This window comes from Mandrillus leucophaeus, unplaced genomic scaffold, assembly GCF_000951045.1.
Source record: "Mandrillus leucophaeus isolate KB7577 unplaced genomic scaffold, Mleu.le_1.0 Scaffold311, whole genome shotgun sequence".
NCBI classification, from domain to species: domain Eukaryota; kingdom Metazoa; phylum Chordata; class Mammalia; order Primates; family Cercopithecidae; genus Mandrillus; species Mandrillus leucophaeus.
Genome location: NW_012103266.1, coordinates 225,139 through 249,420, shown reverse-complemented (window position 1 = coordinate 249,420; position 24,282 = coordinate 225,139). Strand labels below are relative to the sequence as shown.

The 24,282-nt window shown below is 39.2% G+C and overlaps 1 protein-coding gene across 3 annotated transcripts in view; it reads right to left on the bottom strand.

Moving 5' to 3' along the window:
• The window catches only part of PCDH19 (protocadherin 19), a 112,434-nt gene that overhangs the window by 43,454 nt on the left and 44,698 nt on the right, over window positions 1–24,282 (bottom strand). For 2 of the 3 annotated variants that reach the window (XM_011987559.1, XM_011987560.1), the window contains 2 exons: window positions 11,204–11,262; window positions 2,464–2,636 (listed from right to left, as the gene is read on the bottom strand). In XM_011987559.1, the coding sequence (XP_011842949.1) occupies window positions 2,464–2,636; window positions 11,204–11,262 (232 nt within the window). The remainder of the gene's footprint in view (window positions 1–2,463; window positions 2,637–11,203; window positions 11,263–24,282) is intronic. The other variant, XM_011987561.1, reaches the window with a different exon arrangement.

Here is a 24,282-nt window from a genome sequence, read left to right as displayed (position 1 = left end):
ATGGTGGATCACCCAGTGACTGCCTTTCAACCACTGTACCTTAAGATAAAATGTGATATACTTATTATGCAAATGCAGACTTGAGATAGTAAAATGCTATGAAATATTAATTGTTGGAATTGTTCCTCTTTTTTGAGGTTGCAGTCATCAGTCCAAGTGAACTGGTGATGGAATATGTGTGGCAAGCCTGAAGTTGATTTGGGACACACAAGTATGATCACAGAAAGCTTCAGAAGTAGTAGGATATCACAAGGGAGAGACTGAGGTGTAAACAAGGCCCAAATTCTTTTTGTACCTAAACTTAGGCAATCACACAAGTTGAAAAGAACTCACTCAAGGGTTGCTTCAAGTGGTTTAACCACTGCTGGAATAATAGAAAAAATGAAGATACACACATGCAAATCAAATAGTAAGAAACAAAACGTGAAAGTGTTACCAAAATGACCCAGCAAAAAGTGTGTGTGTGTGTGTATGCATTTGTATGTGTGTAAAAATCATCATCTTATATGTAGGAGAATCTTGGAGTATTGCCACACATCTCCTTTAGAATATTCTCATTATTGATTATGCCAAGGACACAGATGTAAAGTGAGGTATACAAGGCAAATTGGGTTATGTGGTCACTCTACCTATATGGCGACTGGTGGTCTCTACTTTCAACCCAAATGACTAAGCTGAAATAAAATTTAGGTATGCATTCACAAAAAAGAATACTCTTATTATCCAATCTACATAGCATATATATATATATATATATATATGCATACACACACACACAAAAATACATATATATGTAATACATCCAATTTGTAAGAAACACTCTCTCAGAAAAAACTAGCTGCAGTTCCCTCATACTGTTTTCCTAGAGAAATGTGACAAAAAATTAAAACAGATGTTGTTCTAACCACGCATAAAGTGAAAATCAATTATGACTATTTCCTTTCCTGGAGTCATTTCATTTTAGAGAGCATCTAACTAAAACCCTTTCTTGATATAAATGAAAAAGCACTTCTTTGAAACACACAACTAGTAAATGATATATATCAGTTTGCATCCTGTGACATACTGCTAATCCTCTGAGTATTAAATTGCCTCTGTTTCAGTTATATAAGTGTTTAATTTTTTTCATCTTGAGTCATAGTGAGGTTTCCCAGAAAGTGTATTATCTCTGCAGATGTCACCACTCACCAATTAGGGAAGGCAGCAGTGCACAATTCATAGTGACCTCTCTATATAATAGACTTTGACACTTGGGTCTGCTGGGGATGGGATGGATTAGACAATTTAATAGAATCTACAGTGACTAATTTTTTTTCCATGAAAAACATTTTGTTTTGTAGATAGTGCATTTTTTTCCTTTGATTTCCAAAACCAAAACAAAAGCATTTAATGATGTTTACAGTGAAATGAAACAGCTGAAGACCAGCACATAATCACCATATTTTGTTTTCTCATCTTTAAGTCTTTTAGCAGTAGGGCTTCCAGCTGAGCTTGAGTCTAGCTTTTTCTCAAGACATAGCCAAGCATTCTGAAGCTTCACTGAGCCTAACCACCAAGTTGAATTCATATTTCTTAATTGAAAAAGACAGGCTGTTTGCATAGCATGTTTGCATCAGTAAAATATTGAAAATGACATTTGTGCCCAAGTCCATCTAAACATTCTGCCTTAGCTGAACTCTGCTAATGTTTTTATACCCTGGTTTCTGCCTAGCAAAGTTTTAAATAGTGCCTCTTGATAAAGCATGTGTGGCTGAGTTCTGAGTTCACAGAAATAGACTCTTTTTCATACATGAGGATGCTACTCCTGACATGTGCTTTGAGGTACCTTTCACATTAATGGAATATTTTACATTGACTCAGCCATGTTCTCTTACCCTGGTCTCCCCTATGACTAATGGCATGGTTTTGTGTGGAAGCTAGAGGGAGGGATTTGGCAGAGCAGCCCCATAGACAAAATGGGAAGTTTAGTACTTTCTATCCTCAGTAAATAGTACACAATCTGCAGTCAGAGAACAGAGTCTCACTCTGGGTAAAGCTAACCAGTCTGATAGGGAAATAAAACCCACCCCTTTGGTCTCATTAGTGCTGCGTTCTATGCAATTCAATTGATCAGCTGAATTCATGTACTAAAGCAAAAAGAGGCATTTATTCCTGGAGAGAAGGCATCTGTTCATCTCCTATGAGCTCAGTGTAGTTTTATTGAAGAAAATGTATGCAATATGTACATGCAGTAAGCTTCTGAAGTGCCTGAACATTATACAGACCTAGAGGATCCACTTAGGGAGGGCAAAGAAGAATCTGGCTAGGTGTCAAGACATCTCAAAAACCTGTAGATGCTGCTGAGGTGTGAGCTCTGTAGACACCTTGATAATACACTCATTAAGCAAAGTAGTATAGTGTGCCTACAAACATTTTGGGTTCTTTGGAGTCGACTGTTGCAACTTACATCCAAACAGTCCTTACCATGGTCAGGCATCTGAGATCCCATGGAGGTCACACTGGTGTTCAGCACATCATTGACAGCAGTATCACAATACAGGCTCCGCTGGACATCATGCTCACTGTCAGTTTGGTCACTCTCCTCATGTCCACTATCCTTCAGGCTGTTGCCCTCTAAGTCCTTGAAGGTGGAGCTGCTGGGTTGAAGAAAGAATGATAATTTACGACCGTGACAGATCTGATTTTAAAAATCTTTCTGAGCCAGGATGATGTCAGCTCCGTAATGAGGCAAACAGTGGCTAGATTGCCCAACAGGGTAGGAATAAGGCGAAGAGAAATTTGTGTTTAAAGATAATAAAACTTAACATTGCAGAGAGGTTCCCACTATTGGATGCTGATACAGCTAACATTTTCATTCACTTATCTTAAATGCATCACTACAGACAAGGTGGAAGAAGTTACATTTCTAAAACTGCTTCTAAAGAATGTCATCATTTCAGAAGGCTTTTTTCTCTTCTTATAAAATCAAAGTAAAATAATAATAGCTAGTGTTTACTGAGCAATTACTATTCATGAGGCACTGTTTTAAGTGTTTGGCATTAATTAACTGTTTAAATCATCACAACTGTATAAGAGAAAGGTGCTACTAATATTCTCATTTACAGGTGAAAAAAAAACAGAGGTACATGGAAGTGAGATAACTCGCCTAAGGTCACACAGCTGGTAAAAAGTATAGTGGATCTAAGACTGAAAACAGGTAGTCTAGCTCCAGAGCCTGCCTAGAAATTTAACCACTATGTATATTGACTCCTAAAAGATGTCTACTAACCAACTGTAAAAAGCAAAGGTAGCAGAAATTGAAGTAGTGTAACTAAAATAGGAAGGATTATCAGGATCAGAGAACCCAGGTCAGTTTTATCTGAGAAAAACAGATGAACATATTCAAAGAAAAAGAGGAGAGTCAGTAGCTGAGCATGGAAAGTGTGATGTTTAATTCTGTGAGTCAACTTGACTGCACCATGGAATGCCCAGATAACTGGTTAAACATTATTTCTGGGTGTGTCTATGAAGGTGTTTCCAGAAGAAATTAGCATTTGAATTGGTAGGGTCAGTAAAGCAGATAACTTTCCCCAATGTGGGTGGGCATCATCAATCCACTGAAGGACTGAATAAAACAAAAATTGAGAAGGAAGTTGAGTTTGCTCTCTGCCTTACTGCTTGAGCTGGAACATTAATCATCTCCCGCCCTCAGTGCTCCTGGTTCTCAAGACTTCAGGCCCAGACTTGAATGTACACTATTGGCTCTCTGGTTCTCAGGCTTTCAAACTACACTTCCATCTTCCCTGGTTCTCCACCTTCCAGATGGCAGATTATGAGACTCCTCAGCCCCCATAATCACATGAGCCCATATCTTACAATAAAACTCTTTCTACATATTTATAGATTTAGATATGCCTATTGGTTCTGTTTCTCTGCAGAACCCTAACTAATATAGAAGGTAAGACAAAAGTGAGAACCAGAAAGTGAGCACTAATACAACTCTGAGTATAGTTATACTAAGAACATGAAAACTTTCAGCTCAAGTGTTGATGTGTAAAATGATTCTTGCATTTATTAAATCAATCTACCATCCAATGCACTAAGCATGCAATCCAAGAACTCCACAACATTTCTCATGAAATAGAGAAAAATGCATAAGGTACAGCTATAGGGCATCCATCTGCTATTTCTAATACTTTGTATGTCCTGACAGAATCCACAGCTGTGCTACACCATGAACCATAAATTATGCATCTGAAATACCTAGTGGATGGTGAATCCACTCCCTAGTCGGTGAGGAAGCAGCAAAGGCACACTCAAGAAAATGTGTTGTTGCCTCAACAAGGAAGAGTGTTATGTTTGTGAATTAGAACAAACCCTAGTAGACCTACTATGCCTCTGAGAAAAGAGTCCTGTGGAGATGACACTGCAAACTCACTTGATCTGCTCAACCTTGGACATTCACAGGCCTGGCTCTCTGAGACCGATAAGAAGATTCAGTACACATAATGAAGAGCTATGCCATGGACACAATGGATACATTGTCACTTTCCACACTTGGTCAAGAAGAATCACAGCAGATTTTTAACATATGACCAACCTAGATGTAGAATGCTTGCTGACCTGAATATAAAAAGTAAAGATCAGGAAGGCAGTAACTGGAAAGCCATAATTATAAGAAAATGAAGAGCAGGAGAGAGTGAAGCATTGACCTGTTAGCTAATTATTTTCAGAAAGAATAACTGGGCATCAACTGCACTAAAATTAAAATTACTCAATAGGCCAGCTCATTCAGCTCCTTCAATTTATGTCACACAGCTAACTCAGCCTTATGGACCCACCAGGATGCTGTTCTTTAAAAAAAAAAAAAAAATTATCTTACAGTTCTTTAATGGTCATGATGGCCAATTGGAAACACATGATTTAAAGTGTTTCACCATTTCTAGCTTTATGGCACATATTATGGAGTTTTCTGTAAATACTGTTATAATCCCACAGTTTAAATAGATTTAAAGTTTGTTTTTTAGAAATTATTCTCTGTTTTGTGAGGTGGGTGCCTGCCTACAAGCATCCATGTACCTCTGGAGGGAGGAAATGACCTGCCTGGATGATATTCAGGTAACTCCATTTTTATAACAAATATTTAACTTTCCAACCTGTATATTTTCTGGTGTCTGAAAATTTCCTTAATCCACAACACAAATTTGTCACTTTAAGCCAGAGAATTCAACTCTGAATTCAGCAGCTGTTGAAACTTGCTTGAAACATATGATGGTGAGGGGTCTAGTATGGGGGCAATGTAACTAACCAGCCCTTTGAACAGGGCTTCCCAGTCTTGGCAATATTGACATTTGGGGCTGCATAATCCTTTGTTGTGGCTGTCCTGTGCATTATAAGGTGTTTAACAACATCCCTGCCCTTTATCTACTGGATGCCAGTAGTGACCCCCACTTAAGGGAAAAAACCAAAAGTGTCTCCAAAGAGACATTGCCAAATCACCCCACAGTTGAGAACAACTGCTCCAGGTTCTTTATTTCTATAGCAGACTGCAGTGAACAGCCTGAACTTGGAGTCATTAGGAGAGGTAATAATCTATAATCTGCCACTTCATCTGTGTGACCCTGGACCTGATATCTAATGTCTTTAAATCTCAGTTTCTTTATCTGTAAAATGTGTTTGCTAAAACCCCCTTCACAAGGCCATTTAGAAGACTCAAAGAGACACTGTACATGAAGTACCAGATACACATAAATGCTCCATAAGTGGTTATTGTTTAATATGATCATTATTCTGTGTAGTAATGTTTTCACTGAGTTACAATTAAATATTATGTCCATAGTTTTTATAGGATTGGTATAGAGAATTTATATTTAAGGAACTCTTCTATATCTTCTGTAAACAATAGTCACACACTATTAGGTTAATTTCTTCTAACATTAAAGAACAGAAAATAATAGTTCTCCTGTCAAATGGCCATCCTTCCTTTAGTGAATAATGAAAACTATATCACTTGATGTACTTACTGCTTTGTCTTGATTTCTCAAAAACTTCAACATAAATGTAATGTTTAGTTGCAGTCAGTTACCTCCCTGGATGCCAGGGATGTCTACCTTACTTCTCCTAATTGGTTTTGCATCTGCCTTTCAAAAACTTGATCATCTTTTTTATAGGCATCTGAATGTTATAAACAACCTCAGAGATTTTGTTTTTTTAAATAGAAATGATGGAAATAATAAAACAGTGAAGGATTAGCTACTAGGATGTAAGGGACGGGTAGTGTGAACATGGTAAGTTGTGTAGTCTCAGAATAAAAAGCAAGAGGTATAACAACTCCCCAAAACCTTGGAATAGTTAACTCATTTAAAGATTAGTTTGCCCATCTGACAAACTAAGCACCACTTACACTGATCTTGTAAGAGCATTTAGTGGTTTAATGAATGGATTTGTGTAAGGCAGTTTAAGACCCAGTGAGCAAGATGCCGCAAATTGTAAAACAGCCTGGTAAATGGCTACTCACCCAAAACAAATAACAATTTATGCCAGGCATAAAAAATGCTGATTTCACTTGCTTTATTACCTGCATACCTCTTGGGAGATGAAGGACTTGTAAAACAACTTTTGTGGGACAATAAATTAGGGGTTCCTGTTTCCAATGATATTGCAAATGCACATGTTTCTATTACTGCTCTGGTGGCCAACAGAAAGACAGATATGTTTGAAAACACCTAGAACAGGGTTCTGCACCGAAGGAAGAGTTACTCAGCAGATGCATGACGAATGAACATCACACAAATTCTGACCCATATTTACCATCTGAAATATTAGAGCTCTTTTCCAAAAGACATAAGAATCTGAATGGAAACAGGTTATATCTTACAGTAGGTGATACCACATACCCAGGGAATGATATCTGAGGCTAAGAATGAGAAAGGAGTGAGAATGAAGATTATTATAACTGTGTTTAAGTAATACAAGGAAAATCCTAGAGTGGTTTCTGGACCACCTGTATCACAATCACCTTGGGAACCTGTTACAACTGGAGGTTCTCTAGGGATGGAGCTAGCATCTCTGCATTTAACAAGCCTTCCAAGTGATTCCAATGCACATTAAAATCCAGAAATCACCAGCTTAAAGAGAAATCTAGTGCTAGTCTTTAATAGAAAAATGCTAAGGTTTTCTTCAATTCCTCTCATGCATTCATTCAATAAACATGTACCAAGCATTTATTATATACAAGGCACCATACGAGATGCTGTAAAAACCCCAGGACAATTTGGGTGGAAAAGAAAGCATTGTGCATGATTTAGGAAGCCAAAGCTCCTAATCCTTTCCACACTGAGTCAGCGCTTTGTTCATTTTCTATTTCATTTTCTTTGGGTCACAGCCTTATGCCCTGCTTGATATTGTTCCCAAAGCACTGTAGGAGTGGATATCAGACAGCAGCCCACAAAACGGGCATGAGGAAAGAGTGCTGCAGCAGGGACAAAGTACCACTGCTGGCTTTCCTTGCTCTGAGAAGACAGCAAGAAACAAACAGAGCAGGAAGGAAGGCCATTCAGAAGAAACTCTGCACTGCCATGATTTGTTAATCTGGGGTCCTCACATAAGCCTCCTTGGGTACACCTGCAGGTTGCAAGTGACATTCTGAAAAAAGAAAGAAAAAAAAAACTACAGAAATATAATGCTAGATTCCTTGGTGCATAAAATTATGGGAAGCCCGTCATATCACTTCCTTTTCCCAAGGTTGAGCTCCTTTCTCAACCTTGATTTGTGCCTATGAGAACCCCCTTGCCCTCTGGCTTTCTGTTGCGTTTAGCCAAAGGAAGACACCAGCAGGAGATCAGAGCAGGGGAGAACAATGATATCAGGATATTGCTTGTCACTTCATGATGACTGGATCCCTTGGCCAACCAGAAGTCACTGTTACTCTCAAGTCAGTGTTCCCTACATGCTCTCTTCCCTGGTCCTGTCTGAAGTATTTTTAGTTCCTCCAGTGCCATAATACTGCAGTATCCTTTGAGGTTCACTACCCATGCCCAAGCCTTTGTAAATGGTCCCCTTTGTAAATAAACTTTCCTCAAGCCATTCCAATTTAGGTGTGCCAACTATTTCATGTAGGAACCCTGACTGATGAAGGAAAGACCCAGAGATGGACAGTGGTGGCTGCTGTTCAACTACTCAGGGTAGATAGAGGTAAAAGAGGAAAAGATGCCTGTATGTAAACAGTTTGGCTAAGAATGCTAACAACTGCTAAAGAATGCCGAAAAGAAGGGTCCAAGAAACATCCTTGAATAAGTAGAAAGTGAATAGAAAAAGAGAACACGGATAGAAAAATAAGTTCTCAGCCGGGCGTGGTGGCTCACACCTGTAATCCCAGCACTTTGGGAGGTCAAGGTGGGTGGATCATTTGAGGTCAGGTGTTCGAGACTAGCCTGGCTAGCATTGCGAAACCCCATCTCTACTAAAAATAAAAAAAAATTATCCAGGCACGGTGGCACATGTCTGTAATCCCAGCTACTCAGGAGGCTGAGGCAGAAAAATAGCTTGAACCCAGGAGGTGGAGGTTGCAGCGAGCCGAGATTGCGCCACTGCACTCCAACCTAGGCGACAGAGCAAGACTCGGTCTCAAAAAAAAAAAAAAAAGAAAAGAAAAGAAAAAAGAAAAAGAAGTTCTCAAAGTTAGCCTGAAATTGTATTGGCATTCAAAGAAACAGGGACTTGATAGTAAAATTAAAACTGATAATCAGATTCAGAATTTCCTGGCCAAGAGCTTTTACCACGCATGTAAATGGATCTTCAAGAAACCACATACAGCAAAACCCCTTTCAAACATTGCTGTGAGCTATTTGAACAGGCTTTGCATGACTTTATCACCTGGTGTTAGCCACCACTCTCAACATTTTCCTCACATTTTACATTTAACACAGTTGGTCCCCAGAACAGCATAGCACACAAGATTCCCTGTATCTTTCTAAGTATTATGCTTCGTCTATCCTCAATTGACCACACAAATTCCAAGGCCTTCAGGGTTTCCCAAAGCCCTCACAGTTCTCTTAACAGAACCCTGGCAAAAATGCATGTGTCCCTGAGTTTTCAGATGTTTCCTCTTGATCAAGGTGGTCCCTGCTTTTATTAAAAAAAAAAAAAAAAAAAAAAAAGCTATCTTTGATTTCATGAAAAATCAGGAGACTTTTTCACCAAGAGTCCATTAAGTCTCGGTTGTGCCTTTTGTGAGTATGTGTCTATAAACAAAAAACATAAAATAATTAACCAAAATCAGAAGTTCCCAGTAAGTCTCAACACTGCTGTGGAAATACATGTATCCCCAAAGCCATTAATGTTTAAACATAAGTTTTTATCTTATCAGTCTACCTTGTAAATTGGATAGTCAGGACTGATGTAAGATGCAAGGGTGCCTGGGAGTCTTAGCTTTCTTCCAGGCTGTGACAATCAGACTCATATTATCAGGTTTTTAATTTTATTTATTTATTTTTCTTTTTGGTAGAGATGGTAGGGGGTGGGGGGGGGGTTGCACTATTTTGCCCAGGCTGGTCTCCAACTCCTGGCCTCAAGCAATCCTCCACCATCAGCTTCCCAAAGCACCGGGATTACAGGTATGAGTCACTGCGCCCAGCATCATGTTATCTGTTTAACCTGGCTATAGAATTCCCAGGTACCCTGAGTTAGCCCAAGGGACCTGTGAGGCTAAGGCAAGTCACTGTTTTTATCAAAGTTTTAAAATGGAGCTTTGAAAGTAACAATCCGGAAGCAGAAAACAAAGCAGGTTTCTGCTATAAAGGCACTCTAATCAGTGCACATAAGAGGGTTATTTTTTTCTTTCTAAAACAAATTAGTCAGATAATTTTGAATTCCTCACCTTTTGCTTTTATTCTGTGAGCCAGGAAAATATTCTAAATGGATTCCTCCCAACCCCTCAAAAAAAAAAATTTCTCAACTGTGCTTTCACTGATAATACAAGGGCTACCCATTTTCAGACAACTAATGATCGTCACTTAAGGTCACAAGCAATTCCAGACCAATACAGATAAACTTAGCAAGGTTTAGGGGTTACTGAAGCCTCATGAATTAAATTAGACATGAACGCAAGTTACCTGAAGCTTGTTTATTCCTTGAAATCTACTCTTCTGGTGATGTAACTTTATGGGATTAGAGCCAGCAAAATAATAGAATTTGCAAATCTTCTCTGCTACAGCTCTAACATACCCTGCTTGCCTCTCTGTTTCATTTCTATTATTTTAACAAACATACTCAGAGTTCAATTTTAGCTGCAGAATAACCACTGGACTATGTAAGCGATATTTACATGAAACAGCAATAAAGGCATCATTTGAATGGTCAGGACTGGTCTTTCTGTGCAAGAGGTTATCTTCTTTGCTCAGTTTCCACCTTTTAGAGGGCTTCCCAAACTCCTTGTCCTTCTTCCATTGGGTGTAGCCCACTGCACCAGATGGGATCTTTCTTGGCAAAATTCAGCTCTGTACTCAACATCTATTATGGCTCCTTGGATACTAAATTATGACCAACCAACCACATAAATCTCAACTTTGTTTCCTCTGAAACACTTCTAAATATTTTAAGAAGAATCAGGCAAATTTCTTTTTCTCTCTCATCTAGAAAGGAACGGATTAGCTTCTGTCATTAAAATATCCTTAAAATGATTTCAAAGTTGTTGAAATAGCATCAATCTCAAAACTCATGGGAAGTTCTACATGCATAAAATTTTTAAGGCTTTCCTTTATTTAAAGTGAAGAGCAACAAGAATTTTGGTATCAACATGATTGTGAAAGTTTTCTACCGTATATTTCTAATATCACATTAGAAATATTAGAAATAATATTAGAAATTAGAAATAATATTAGAAATATTAGAAATAGTAAATATTTGTAATATCGGATTTCTGTCACTAGATAAAACTATATTTTAATGTAATCCCAATTTTATTTTTAATTTTGAGTGTTTATACATACATTTTCATACTAAGAAATATAAAATGTCAACAGTGATTACCTTTGATTGATGAAATTACCAGTGATGTTTATTTACTTTTTTATGCTTTTCTCAATTCTCCAAACTTTCTACAATAAGTAGGTTAGACATTCATTTTAAAATCCCCCAAAAAATACGGTTTAAAATTTTTAATCTGTTTTGCTTTTTAATGTTAAATCAAGCTTAGCTGTAGCAATAAGCAAGCAAACCAACATACCTTTTGATTAAATGGGCTCGGCTATTCACGTAGTTGGAGTCAAAAGAATAGTTTTCAGTCTGCAATGAGAAGAAAAAATTAAAAAGGTTACATAGATGATTCATAAGTAGATTTCGAACTATCCTACTTAGAAGGAATTTTTCTTCTGGGCCAAGAAGCAGCGAGTGAATTGGAACCCAAGGCCACAGTGGAGCAGCAGCCTCTGCCTCCTTCAGGCCCTAGGGGCTCCTGGAGGCAGTAGCTCCCCACTGCAGACCAGGACAGCCTTGGCATAAACATTCCCTAGAATATGACTGGCTACTGACCATGCGGCCACTTACCGAGAAGAGATAACGTGACCTACAATCCTTACAGAAACTAATTGCTTCCCATTCCCCAGTGGAGAAAATTCTATGCCCATCAAATTGACTGGAAGTTCAAAGGTATTTTTATTAGTAGTAGATAATTAACATGTTAAAATATTTATTCCAAAGATATGGAAATGCAGGCAAGGTAATCCCCCACTGTGGATTTAAACTCCGCACTTCCCTTTGTTTCAAGACATTTGCTCAGCACTGGTTATGCAGGAAGGCCTTTGTTTTATCACAGATATAAAGGCAAACAAGCATTATGCCTAAAACAGGGTGAAGGGCAGTCCACAGGGGGTGCCAAAGCCTTTCATGTGAAACATGAAGTTTGCAAGCAAACCCCCGTCTCAGCTCCTATCATTAGAACACCGCTGTTTAATCTGGTTACAGCAGATTGCTGGAGCAATGGCTTTATAAAAGCAAATGCAGAATACCTGCCAGATGAAAGAGACGGAAAAACAGCTTATGATCACCCAGAGGTTGGGAGAACTAGAGGGGAAAAGCCTTAGAAGGGTGAAATCCAGAGAAAAGTCAACACTAAAGTAACTGAATGTCCTGGTAAAGTGATCTCACGCCCAGCACTAAAGTACCACTCTTCTTGTACCATTGTATAATCCGGAAACTACCCAAACACATCTCCCCGAACCTCTTGCCATCCCACTAGAAATCTCCACCATTCCCACTATTCCTTAGGAGTCTTCTGAAATTACTTCAACTGGGAGTGTGTGGAAAAGGAAACACAACTGCTATCTAGCAAACAAAATAGCAGATTCCTCTCAGACCTCTACCTGTCAGAAACTAACTGTTCTAGGCTCCTAGATGCAGCCCTTGCTTCCAAGGAGCTCACAGTTTGATGGAGAAGAAAACAGAACAGGCAATAGCAGATCCAGCTACCACATGGGCACCAAACAGCCAGCAGTCAGAGTACAGACCCCAACTGCCTACAATAGGTAGTAACGGGGATGGTGAATGTGTGAGAGAGAGGAGGAGACAGTACTTCAAAGGAAACTAAACCCCAACATTGCCCTGCACTTACTCAGGTGTGTTCACAAACCCACCCATGCCCCTCATTTGAAGATGGACTGTGTAATATCTACTCACACTGCTTCTGTCTAGAAGTTTATATCCCCTTTTTAATGTAAACCCAAGCAATTTTTAATGCTATTGGAAGCATGGGTTGGGAGATTAAGAATCAAAAGGGTTGGTTCATTTCTGGTTTCTTTAGAGAGTGAATGCTGAAATTGTCACAAACAGGATTAGGAGGCAAAGTTGAAGCTGTGTTAGGAATACAATCCAAGTATTTGCTGGAAGAAGTTTATCCAACAGTCAGTCAACCAACAAAGATGTTTAATTGTTGTACCAATATAACAGGTAAAAATGATGTTGGTTAAATGTGTTCATCTATGGTATTCAGTACAATATATAATTTAACAAGTGGGAAGTTCACCACCCCACAAAAATTATGCTACCCTGTGGATGTGGTTTGGACCTCTGTCCCCACCCAAATCTCATGCTGAATTATAATCCTCAATGTTGGAGGTAGGGCCTGGTGGGAAGTGATTTGATCATGGTGGCGATTTCTCATGAATGGTTTAGCACCATCCCTCTTGGTACTGTCTTCTCGATAGTGAAGGAGTTCTCGTCACATCTAGTTGTTTAAAAGTGTGTAGTCCTTCCTCCCCATCTCTCTCTCTTGCTCCTCTGGCCATGTGATATGCCTACTCCCCCTTAACCTTCCATCATGATTGTAAGTTTCCTTAGGCCTCCCCAGAAGCCAAGCAGATGTCAACATCATGCCTCCCGTACAGTCTGCAGGACAATGGGCCAATTAAACCACTTTTCTTCACGAAATTACCCAGTCTCAGGTATTTCTTTAGGGCAACTTAAGAATGGACTAATACTTCTGTTAAAACCCGGAACTGATTAAGCACTCAGCAGTTCAAATATTCATTTCACTCTGCGATCTTAATCCCTGTGTGCTTCAGTTTCCCTCTCTGTAAAATAGGGATAATAGAACATGAATCCGAAGGAGAATTTCAGCTGCATTTATCAGACCCATAACAGGAATGGCGGGAATCCTGATCCCCTGCTTTATTCAGAACCTGCAACTAACTCCAAGTAGGATCAGGAATTTGACCTCATTCAGGCAATAAAATAGTGGCACATGCATGTTCCATCTCATCTTCCAAACTTACTAAACCATTTTTTCAAGAAGGTTAGTAAAGAAACAAAAATACAAAAAGGAAATCTAGAGGATACTGGCTTTGCAGGAAAAGGATAAGCAGCAACCCAAGCTACTGTATTTAAAGAATCTGTCTTTACTGCCTTTAAAGAAGACAGTTCTCAAGTAGAAAATTTTCCATATCTTTGCATATGAAGGCATGGAACCTGTGTGCACTGTGCATCAAATATGAAGCTCCATGGTGACCTGACCTCCAGGCATGGTGCCAGAGCCACATGTTCAGGCAAAAAAAGCAATACTATGCACATTTTATCGCTAATGAAAATACTACTTCTTGGTCCTAATGCCATAATATATCTCATCATGAGAATTCCCACTCCCGGGCACTGAGTTGAGAAGAGACAAGTCTCGAGGGCTTGTTTGTAATTACCTTAACAATTCTTCCCCCAAATACAGTTCTGTTAACCTTGGGCAGATGTGCCAGGCATGATTTGCTACTGTAAAGAGGAGAATATCATAGAAGCTTATAACCTTCCTATCTTTCTTCCTCCTTTTTTAACTCCAAAGGAATAAACCACCCATTCTTATGGGTCCTGACCTTCAAATGAAAATATATTCCCCCAAATCAAAACAAACCATCATGGGCAGATGTCCCATGCTGCATCCTAATGCAATTAGTAGCGCTAGTCAATGTGGCAGGTTCCTAGAACCGATTTTCCCAGAATGGATGGGGCTATGCTGATTCATCCATTGTCTTGTGCCTTTGTAATCCGTCTCAGGTCTCTTTGTGAGGCAGCTGGGTTACAGTTATGGGAAAAATCTATGCAACAGAATTATTCTAATTGGACAGAATACACTATTCTGGCCTCATTAGTACTACATTCCAAACAACTGAGTTAACTGGCCATAGATGGGCTATTATATTATGGGTCTATGTATACTGACATCAAGTGTTCTAGCTCATACTGGTTCGAGGTGTATGCCCAAACCCAACTCCTGTACACTGAGAGAGTATATTTTTTCACACTTCTGGTGGAGCAAAGGATGAGATTCAGATCATCCTGAAGAAGGAAATATTTTCTTAATGAACAGTTTGTATGTCTTAAGCCAGTGGCTCTCGGCCCTAACTACAAATGAGAATCAACTCAGAATCTTCTTGTAAAACATAAAAAATAAAAATACTGTCACCAAGGACCCACTCCAACAGATTCTGAGGTAATTAGCCTGGAATTGGACCCAGGCACTGGGTGGTTTTTTAAAAAGCTTTCCAGGAAATTTTAGTGTACCTCCAGGGTGGCAAATAACTGTCTTGAGCAAAGGACTGGCCACAGGCTCTGACCTAATGTGCTGCATTTTCTAAGGCAAGCCCAGTTGTTTAGAAGATGTCATTTCTTTTGTCAGATTACCTACCAAGGTCATCTCAACATAGGATAAAGAACCACAGAAGAAATACATTCTTTAAGATATAATACAAAAGCCTTTTTTTTTTTCATGAGTGTATTGGCTCCTACTTAGCCTTATTTAATCAAAATTTGCTTGACATTATTCCAATACCTTCTCTAAGTATACTAAATGGCAAACAACATGAAACATTTGAGAGAGGAAATTTTCTCTAAATGTCACATTAATTTCACTAGGAAATGTCCCCATTTCTAATGAGACAGGCAGGTTAACACAAGAACACAGCAAAGAGATAAGAACAACATTTGCTTTGGAAAAACCTAATTGTGACATTAAAAAAATGAGTCTAGAGCAAACTTTTTTATTTCATCTCAGTGGTAAATAAGAGTCACTTTCTTATTATTTAGTATATTTATCACAAATTTTTTTTCTTTTTCTTTTTCTTTCTTTTTTTTTTTTTTTTAGTAGAGACGGGGTTTCACCGTGTTAGCCAGGATGGTCTCGATCTCCTGACCTCGTGATCCGCCCGTCTCGGCGTCTCGCTCTGTGGCCCAGGCTGGAGTGCAGTGGCTGGATCTCAGCTCACTGCAAGTTCCGCCTCCCGGGTTTACGCGATTCTCCTGCCTCAGCCTCCTGAGTAGCTGGGACTACAGGCGCCCACCACCTCGCCGGGCTAGGTTTTTTTTTGTATTTTTTAGTAGAGACGGAGTTTCACCATGTTAGCAGGATGGTCTCCTGACCTCGTGATCCGCCCGTCTCGGCCTCCCAAAATGACAAATTCTTTTTCTAATTTGAATTCTTTATCCTTGGGTGTAACAGTGAAAGCAGGTGTCTCACTTGACCTAGGTTTAATAAAATTTTGATTTTTAAAAATTCTCAAACAATAAATAATTCTGGACAGCTCAGTTTCCCAGATAGCTTAGGGCATTCTCCTTTAAGAACTAAAACTTTGATTTAAAATCCTAACCATCTGCCTTGTTTCTGAAACATATCACAAAGTTGTCCTCCTTAAAACAGGGTATAAAAACATAATTTAACCACTTATTGGTTACTTAGGAGCATCTTTATAAATGTAAATTATTACCCCATGCAGGTTTTGCCTGTATACTCAACAGCCCCAAACTGCTGTGGTTTTTTTCTTGTCTTTAATTTTTAACATAGGATCGTCACCAACCTTCCATCAAACATAGTGTTTTTAACTTTTCAGTGCTGTTGGTATATCAAAAGTAGCTTTTCTTCCATTTCAAGTTTGACGCTTTTACTCTACTGTGTTCTTGGAAACTATACAATTATATTTGTGTCGAGAAAAAAAGAGTTGCAACGTTCTGCATAGAGAGCTGAGATGTTGCGGTCCTAAGGGGGAAATTACATGATCTTTAATATAGGGATTTTTGTGCAATGTTTTGGTTTTCGTTGTTTGTTTGGGTATTTGTTTGTTAGCTGCTTGGGAGCTTTATTTGCTTACTACTTGCTGTTTTCAGCTCTCTTCTGGATATAGGAGGATTCTAGTAAGACGTTTGGGTGGGGGATATGTTATTACATTTCTACGTTAGTAAGTCTGGCATATCAGAAGTCAAATACTTCCACTTTGTCAGGCCCCCAAGGTACCAGAGAATGCCCTACTTTAATTGTCATTTTGCATTACTTTTACAGTTCACTGAATCGTGCCCTAGTCTCTAGAAGAGTGACTGCAGCTCTCTCAGCACCACGTTTATCAGCAGAGAGACTTCGACCCTAAGGAGAAAGAAGCCCAATAAATGCAGATATATCCAGGACTAGACTCTTTGTCCAGTGGCACAAATCCCAGGTCACTATACCAAGCAAAAAAAAGGTTGCAGATACTGGGATTAAAACAGAGGCTACTCAAATCTTTAGATTTTCATTTGAAAATGAACGATACTTTTAAGCTACACTTTTAAAGTCCCATCAAGCTGAAAAGCATTATAACTGTAACTTGCTACCTAATTTTTTAAAGGTTTTAAGTCTTAAGTCACTTTAGCAATCAAAACAGGAAAACTGGAATCCCATATCAGATATACAACCAAGTGATTATAAAATGCTACTTCTTTTTTTAACTACTGACTTCCAATAATGATAATTGTGTCCATTGACCCATAATGAAAAGACCCATAACCTTTCCTAAAGCTGGTTGCTGTTTTAGATATTCAAATGGCCATCTCCTCACAAAGATGGTTTTTGGAAATGAGATAATAAATAGTTTTTGCCTACTTCCTATCTCCGACACATAAAAATGAATATGTAAATTTTATATAAAAATAAAGCTGACGTGCCTCCAGCTAGAATGTATATTCAAAGACTCATCCATCCAGACAGCAGCAACCGAAGCAGGAATTAGTGAAGGTGGAATAAAAGGCACCATCCCCAGCTGCCAACATTACAAAGTTCATATTTGCCCTGAACTAGAAAACATGCTAGGTAAACGCCTACTAACCACTTATTGTCAATCGTATGCTCCCCACACACCCCAGCCCTAATTCAAATTCATTCTCTCTCTCTCTCTCTCTCTCTCTCTCTCTCTCACACACACACACACACACACACACACACACACACAGTTTGACTACAGAAAGCAGTGTGGTGTAGTGGCGACAGCTGGATTCTCTCCCTAGGATTGTCATTAACTTACAGATGACCTTGGATAAATCACATTAACCCTCTTGAGGCCTTAAATTATCTATCTTTAAAATGAGGAGAATAACCAAAAGGATTCCATGTTGCCTTCAAGCTCCAACAATTCTAGCCGTCTAAAACAAAGTGATTCTCAATTTATTCATTTATTTATCCAGTAAGCATGAACCAAACCCTGGGAATTAAAAAAAAAAAAAATAGCCTGAACCTTCAAGGAGCTCACAGACTAATGGATCTTTTACCAGAGATGATCAAAATGTCAGACATTCAGGTCAATACACATATACAGACTGGCACCTATGTACCTGCAGATACATGCATATACTTGTACGCAGGCTACTGGAGTGCGACTTGGAGAATTACACTGCTACTTTGTAGAACTAAATAACACCCTAATGGCTCAATGACTGTAGGTGACTCATATAAGAGAATCTGGCCCTCATATGTGTCATATGTATATAACCCACATCATAAAAGGCAAGAAACCTCCCTATCCTATCAAATAGGTTATACAATTCATAAAGTTCTTAGAAATAGCTCATATATCTGTCCTTTTGGCTCCATTTCCACAGCCTTCATCACCTTGTGCCATTGTTTTCTCACCTTCATTTGTTCTACCTCATTCTGCAAAATGCTGTTTGGATAATCTTCCTCACCCATTATTTTCATCACATCACTTCTCTTTTCAAGACCTTACAGTAGCTCCTTGTTGCAATTAACATTAAATCTAAATGAAGTCCTTAGCTAAGCAGTCATCCAACACAAGCCATCTAATTCCCCTCATTTCTAATATATCTCCATCACTGATCATCCCACATTGCTTAGCATTTTCTCAGCACTTTGTATACAGACTGTACCATGTAATTATGCATTTCCTCAGGTTCTATGATTATTTCATGTGTAGTGTGTCAGTTCATCTCTCAACGGGACTGGAAGCTCTCTTCTGAGGTCCCTGTGCCATCTGCCACAATGCTAGACATTTAGCATGTGTTCATGTAATACATCAATGAATGATCAGAGAAGAGATGGAAGGGATTAAGAATGAGGCTACTTATCACAATTAAGGAAGGTGACCAAGTTTATTAGGCCAAGGTGGTTCTACTTCTTCAGAAAGCATCCACTCTGCACACTGCCTTCTGTAGTTACAATTTGTTCACTGTTATCATTCCCAATTACTACCTTATAAATACACAACAGCCTATATATAACTAAAAGGGATAAGATGACACAGTTAGGTGCTTTCTGTCCATCTAACTCCATCAGTCCCACCACATCTCTGTGAATGGTGGTGACAACATATGTTAGTGTTCCCAAACCCAAGTAGATAATGTTTCTGTGAGAAGACGAGGGTTCACCAGAATGTAGACCTCTGAGTCACAGATTGACAGTGTGGCAGCTACTTTTCTACAGGTGGTAAACAACTCTAGCATCCCACTGACTGTCAGGACAGGGCTATCAATGAGAAACACAGGCCATGTGGTTAACATTCAACAAACTAAAGTGAAAGAATTCCCCTCGTAGCAGCCTCTCATCATCATTCCTATTGTTTCACTGGCACTAATGATGTGGTCGCCCTACCTAGAGGTGGCAAAGATGGCTTAGGGAAAGCATTTTTCTTTGATCTCATCTTTGGGTCAAAGTTATGCCTTTAGAAGAGCAACCCAGTTGTGAATATCACTACAGAGGCCTCCTTGAGAAACCTAGCAGCTGCCTGCAGTAATCCATACAATTCAAAGCCTGCTGAAAGACGAGCCTAAACACCATACCATAAAACAAATACAAGTTTCTGAATAAGGCCCTTGACCCTTTTCTAAGTCCTTTGTGGGCAGAGTGCACTCCGAAATATTATCTGCTTATAGAAAGTTCTCTGGAAGCAGTTAATGCCTATTATATGTACAAATGCAAAATCAACAATATCTTGGTATGAGTAAGAGTACCTCAAGAGCAAATAAAATGAAAAATCCAGTCATGTAAGTCAAACTATTTAATCCCATGTAAACAGAACTTAATGGAGAACCAAATAGCTCTCAGCCACATTTGCCAGTGGAACAAATTCTGGAGTCCGATCACCCTCCTGAACATGTAACAACAACACATTAAAGCTATTTTGCAGGCACAGAGTGCCTTTCATCCCCAAATATCAAAGCACTTTACAAGCAAGTGCCAACTGTTATTTCCCCTTTAAAGAGCCATGAAAACAAACACACAGGTTAAGTGCTACAGCCACATTAAGTACTAACTCAGCTAGAGCATGCCGCAACAAGGACAATAAGAGAAACCCCAGGAGCACCGTTCTTGGCATTTTCTGCTACTGGGATAGGAAGCAATCAGAAAACAGTAACATCAGGGAAGTGATTAGCCTGCTTCCTACCTATGTTTCTCTGAGTGATTTCCTTGGCTCATTCCAGTGAAAGGGTCAGGGGAGTATAGTCCAGCACTTAGACAAAGGAAAAACTTGGCACACACTAACTGGAAATCATTCTCCAGACCTAGCTGGAGGGCCTAGTCACAGAGCCCAAGGGATCCAGAAGTGAGCCACTTTGTTCCCCGAAACCTTGATGACCATTTTGGTTGCTCTTTAGAGACGCTGGCAACCATTGTTAGAAGGTGACCTAAGATGTAAGATTAATAGTCATGATGGTGGTTTCAATTTTAGAAGCTATGATTTGGTAAAGCTGGTCCAACTGACAATAATAAACCCATATAGGATCTCCCACAAGAGGGTTGGGCATTGTGGCTCATGCCTGTAACCCGAATGACTTGGAAGACTGAGATGGGAGGATCGCTTAAGGCCAGGAGTTCAAGACCAGCCTGGGCAACATAGTCAGAGCCCATCTCTAATAAAGAAAAAAATATACACATATATACATATACATAATATATACACATATATGTACACACATATAAGAGTGTGTGTGTGTGTGTGTGTGTGTGTAATCTCCCACAAGCAATGGGATCCAGGAACCCATAGTATGAGCTCTCCTGGATCCAGCCTACCTTTGAGCCCTTCTGGCCCAGAGAAGGACCCTCTGAACCTGAGCTGGACCATTCCTTTCTGCTAAATTCTAGTATATCAGTGCCTCAATTCTCTGCCACTTACCAGCTACAGAGCCCTGACTGCCTGCAGAGTGTGCAGAGTACAAGTTCTATTGAGTAAGCTTTGTCAGCTGAAAAGACTTTCAAAATATTTAGAGAAAGCGGCGGGTGGCCGTGTGCCTTTGGGCCAAAACAACACCCCCAAATTCTGTTCCAACCCCAATCCCATTACTTATATTATGTGCCACTAAAAACCCAGTTGCCTCTACAAGCTTATTTAAGACTGAAGGAGCAACAGCCTTTGGCATATCATTCTAAATTCATTTCCCTCGTACCAGCTTGTTGCTCAAGCCCGTAAAATGTGATCATGCTGACAAAAAACAATCAAGTGATAGACCATCTTGGAAATAGTGAATGCATTAACGTCTAATATTGATGTTTTCTAATTAGATACAATACAATAGATCATTTTCTTGTTTGTGATCAATGAAACCTGCCATAGTTCTCTTTTGTTGCAGATATTTTGATTACTGCCTTGGCAGACAGAGGGGTGTCTCAGTACACTGAAATGAGTAGAGTCAAGGATATGAACACACAGCATTCACTTATATTTACTGTCACAAAAATATAAACAGATTATTTATTTCTGACCTTTAAGTACTCATTTCAGATTTAATGAGGCACAATAAACATTTCCCAAACTCAGATTCCATGGTTGCTTAACACTGGCAGCCCTCTAATTATGACTGTAGTAAACAAAGGGCATTTGGCTCTGTTGAAATTATTAGGCACAGAAGGAAACCCACAGGAGCCTCCAGTTTCTAGCAACTTAAACAAGCATTGCAGCAAATCAGCGTTGGAGGCAAGATAGAGCTTACACTTTGGCATCACTTCATAAACTGTAACTGAGAAGCAGTAAGAAGATGACTCAAAAAATAATAATAGATATGTTTACTCATTCTCTAAAATGTCCCACCTGTCCTTCTCCCAAATCCTCACAGTGCTTCTCATTTTATTTGGGAAGGGGGATGAGGAGGGATGAGGGCAGGTTAGAATTTGATCTGATTTAAAATAGAGATTAACCAAAAGGCTACTATCTGACATGAGAGTGCTGGCAACCATGCACAGAAAGCCACAATTGCACTTCACAAAGTGGCTAATATTATCAGCATCTTGAAACTGCCAGAGTATTAGAAATCTGTAATGCAGTTATGCAAGGCACCGACAGAACAATTACTAAAGCACCTTGTATTTCTATGAAATCTTTTATCACAAAGACTTCCAGAATGTCTAACTGGCTGTTATAAAAAGGGTTCATTTCCCCCCACAGCTGAAACACAAGTCATTTTGCACCAGTAACAGTAAGCATAAAAAGATTGCAAAAGAGAGAAAAACTACTAAACCTCAGAAAACACATAAAGAAGAAGAATGTTTTTAGATAGGGAGAAAACAGACACCCAAGTTCATAACTGGGGCTGAAGGTAGCTACATTTTCTCAGATCTCATGGCACAAAATTGAAGAATTTTCTCACTCATGCAGCCAGCAAGACTTCCATGAGGTGCTGAATGACCGTCATGGAGCAGATGCTTCCTGTTAATAAGAATTAGCATTTGAAAATGGACACAATACACAAAAACTTGCCTTTTCTTTTTCTCAAAGCCTTTTAAAAAACATTAACTATTTAATCCCCCTGCTGCCTTTATGAGCTAAATAAATATTATTAACCCCGTTAATGGCATTACAGAAGAGGTCAAGAGACTTGCCCTCTACTATACAGAAGCATCTAGCATCTGCAACTAGAATTTGAGACTCTTCATGCCAGGTCCTGTGCTCACACCACTAGGCCACACCTCATTAGGATTCTGGAAAATGCACTGAAATCAAAGTAAATAGGACTGCCTGACTAGGTGTACTATTTGGGCGAAAGAAAATACACTAGCCTGCTTAAACACGACAGGTTCAAAGGCAGTGAACACAACCAGAGCAATTTCCTCCTGCAGGCAGATTAAGAAATGAAATAATGAGGGGAACACCTCACTCTACCTCTGCCATCAGACTCCCAGCAGCAAAAATCAGGACCAATTTTAAACTTAACTGTCAAAAAACAAAAGTTAACACTGTCAGAAACATAACGCTGTACTATGTCAGACAGCATACTCCTCAACCAGTGTGGCTGATGTCTCCTTTCCTTTCCCCACATTGTTCTCAGCTTCCTCCCTCCACAGCTCTCTCTTGGACAATTTTTCAAATATGTTTAGAAACCTCTTTCTTCTTTCACTCTTATGTACACACCTTTCTCTTGAAGGAAGCTTTCCTCATCCTGGTTGGCTCAATACCTGTGTCTATTTGATAACAAAGAAACATTTTTGTGGGGGCTAAACCAGTAGAAACAGGTGTGGTCAGTCATTTCTTAACTCTGTGTGTGTGCGTGTGTGTGTGTGTGTGTCTATATATAGTTATATATACGTGTATTATATATAATTTTTGTGAGGGGGAAACAATGATGTACCTTTGTGTACAGATATTTTTAAATGTTGGTTCCTGGTAGACCCAGCTTCAGTTAGGGTCAAAAGTTACTCTGGAGATTGTTTCCTGCAGATGGCTGTAAGCTTTGAAAAAAAGCACATAAGAAAAAAAATTTAAAGAAAAATCCTACAAAGCTTCCAATCACAGAGCCTTCAAGATGAAAACAGAAAAAGTTCTTACTCGCTGTGTGACCTTGCAGACATCATGAAGCCTCTCTGACTAGATTATTAGAAATAATCTATAAAATGGAAATAACATTGGCCGGGTGCGGTGGCTCACACCTGTAATCTTAGCACTTCGGGAGGCTGAGGCGGACGCATCACCCGAGGCCAGGAGTTCGAGACCAGCCTACCCAACGTGGTGAAACCCTGTCTCTACTAAAAATACAAAAAAAGTAGCCAGGCGTAATGGTGGGCACCTATAATCCCAGCTACTGGGGAGGCTGAGGCAGGATAAACACTTGAACCCGGGAGGCAGAGGTTGTAGTAAGCCAAGATCACACCACTGCACTCCAGCCTGGGTGACAAGAACGAAACGCCATCTCAAAAGAAAAGAAAAATGGAAATAATATCTGTCCCAAATACCTTCTAGGGGATATTTTTTTTTAGGACCAAATGTACAACCACTTTCCAAAACTGTGAATCACCAGACAAATGGCAAGTCTTCTCATCAGATCGTAAACTTGATTTCTTCTGAATATTTATTTCTATGTCCAACTAAACTCCCATTGAATATTGTGAACAGTTTTCTTTCTGATGTTTCCTACTAGGATATTTTATCTCAGTCTCCCTTTATCTATGCTATCAGAAAAAGAATAATGCGGTGAAGAGTTGTGTTTTTGACATGGGAAGTTTTATTTATATATATATATATAGGCATATAATATATATTCTGTACATGATAAATGTATTATGTATAAAATATATTTTATATATTA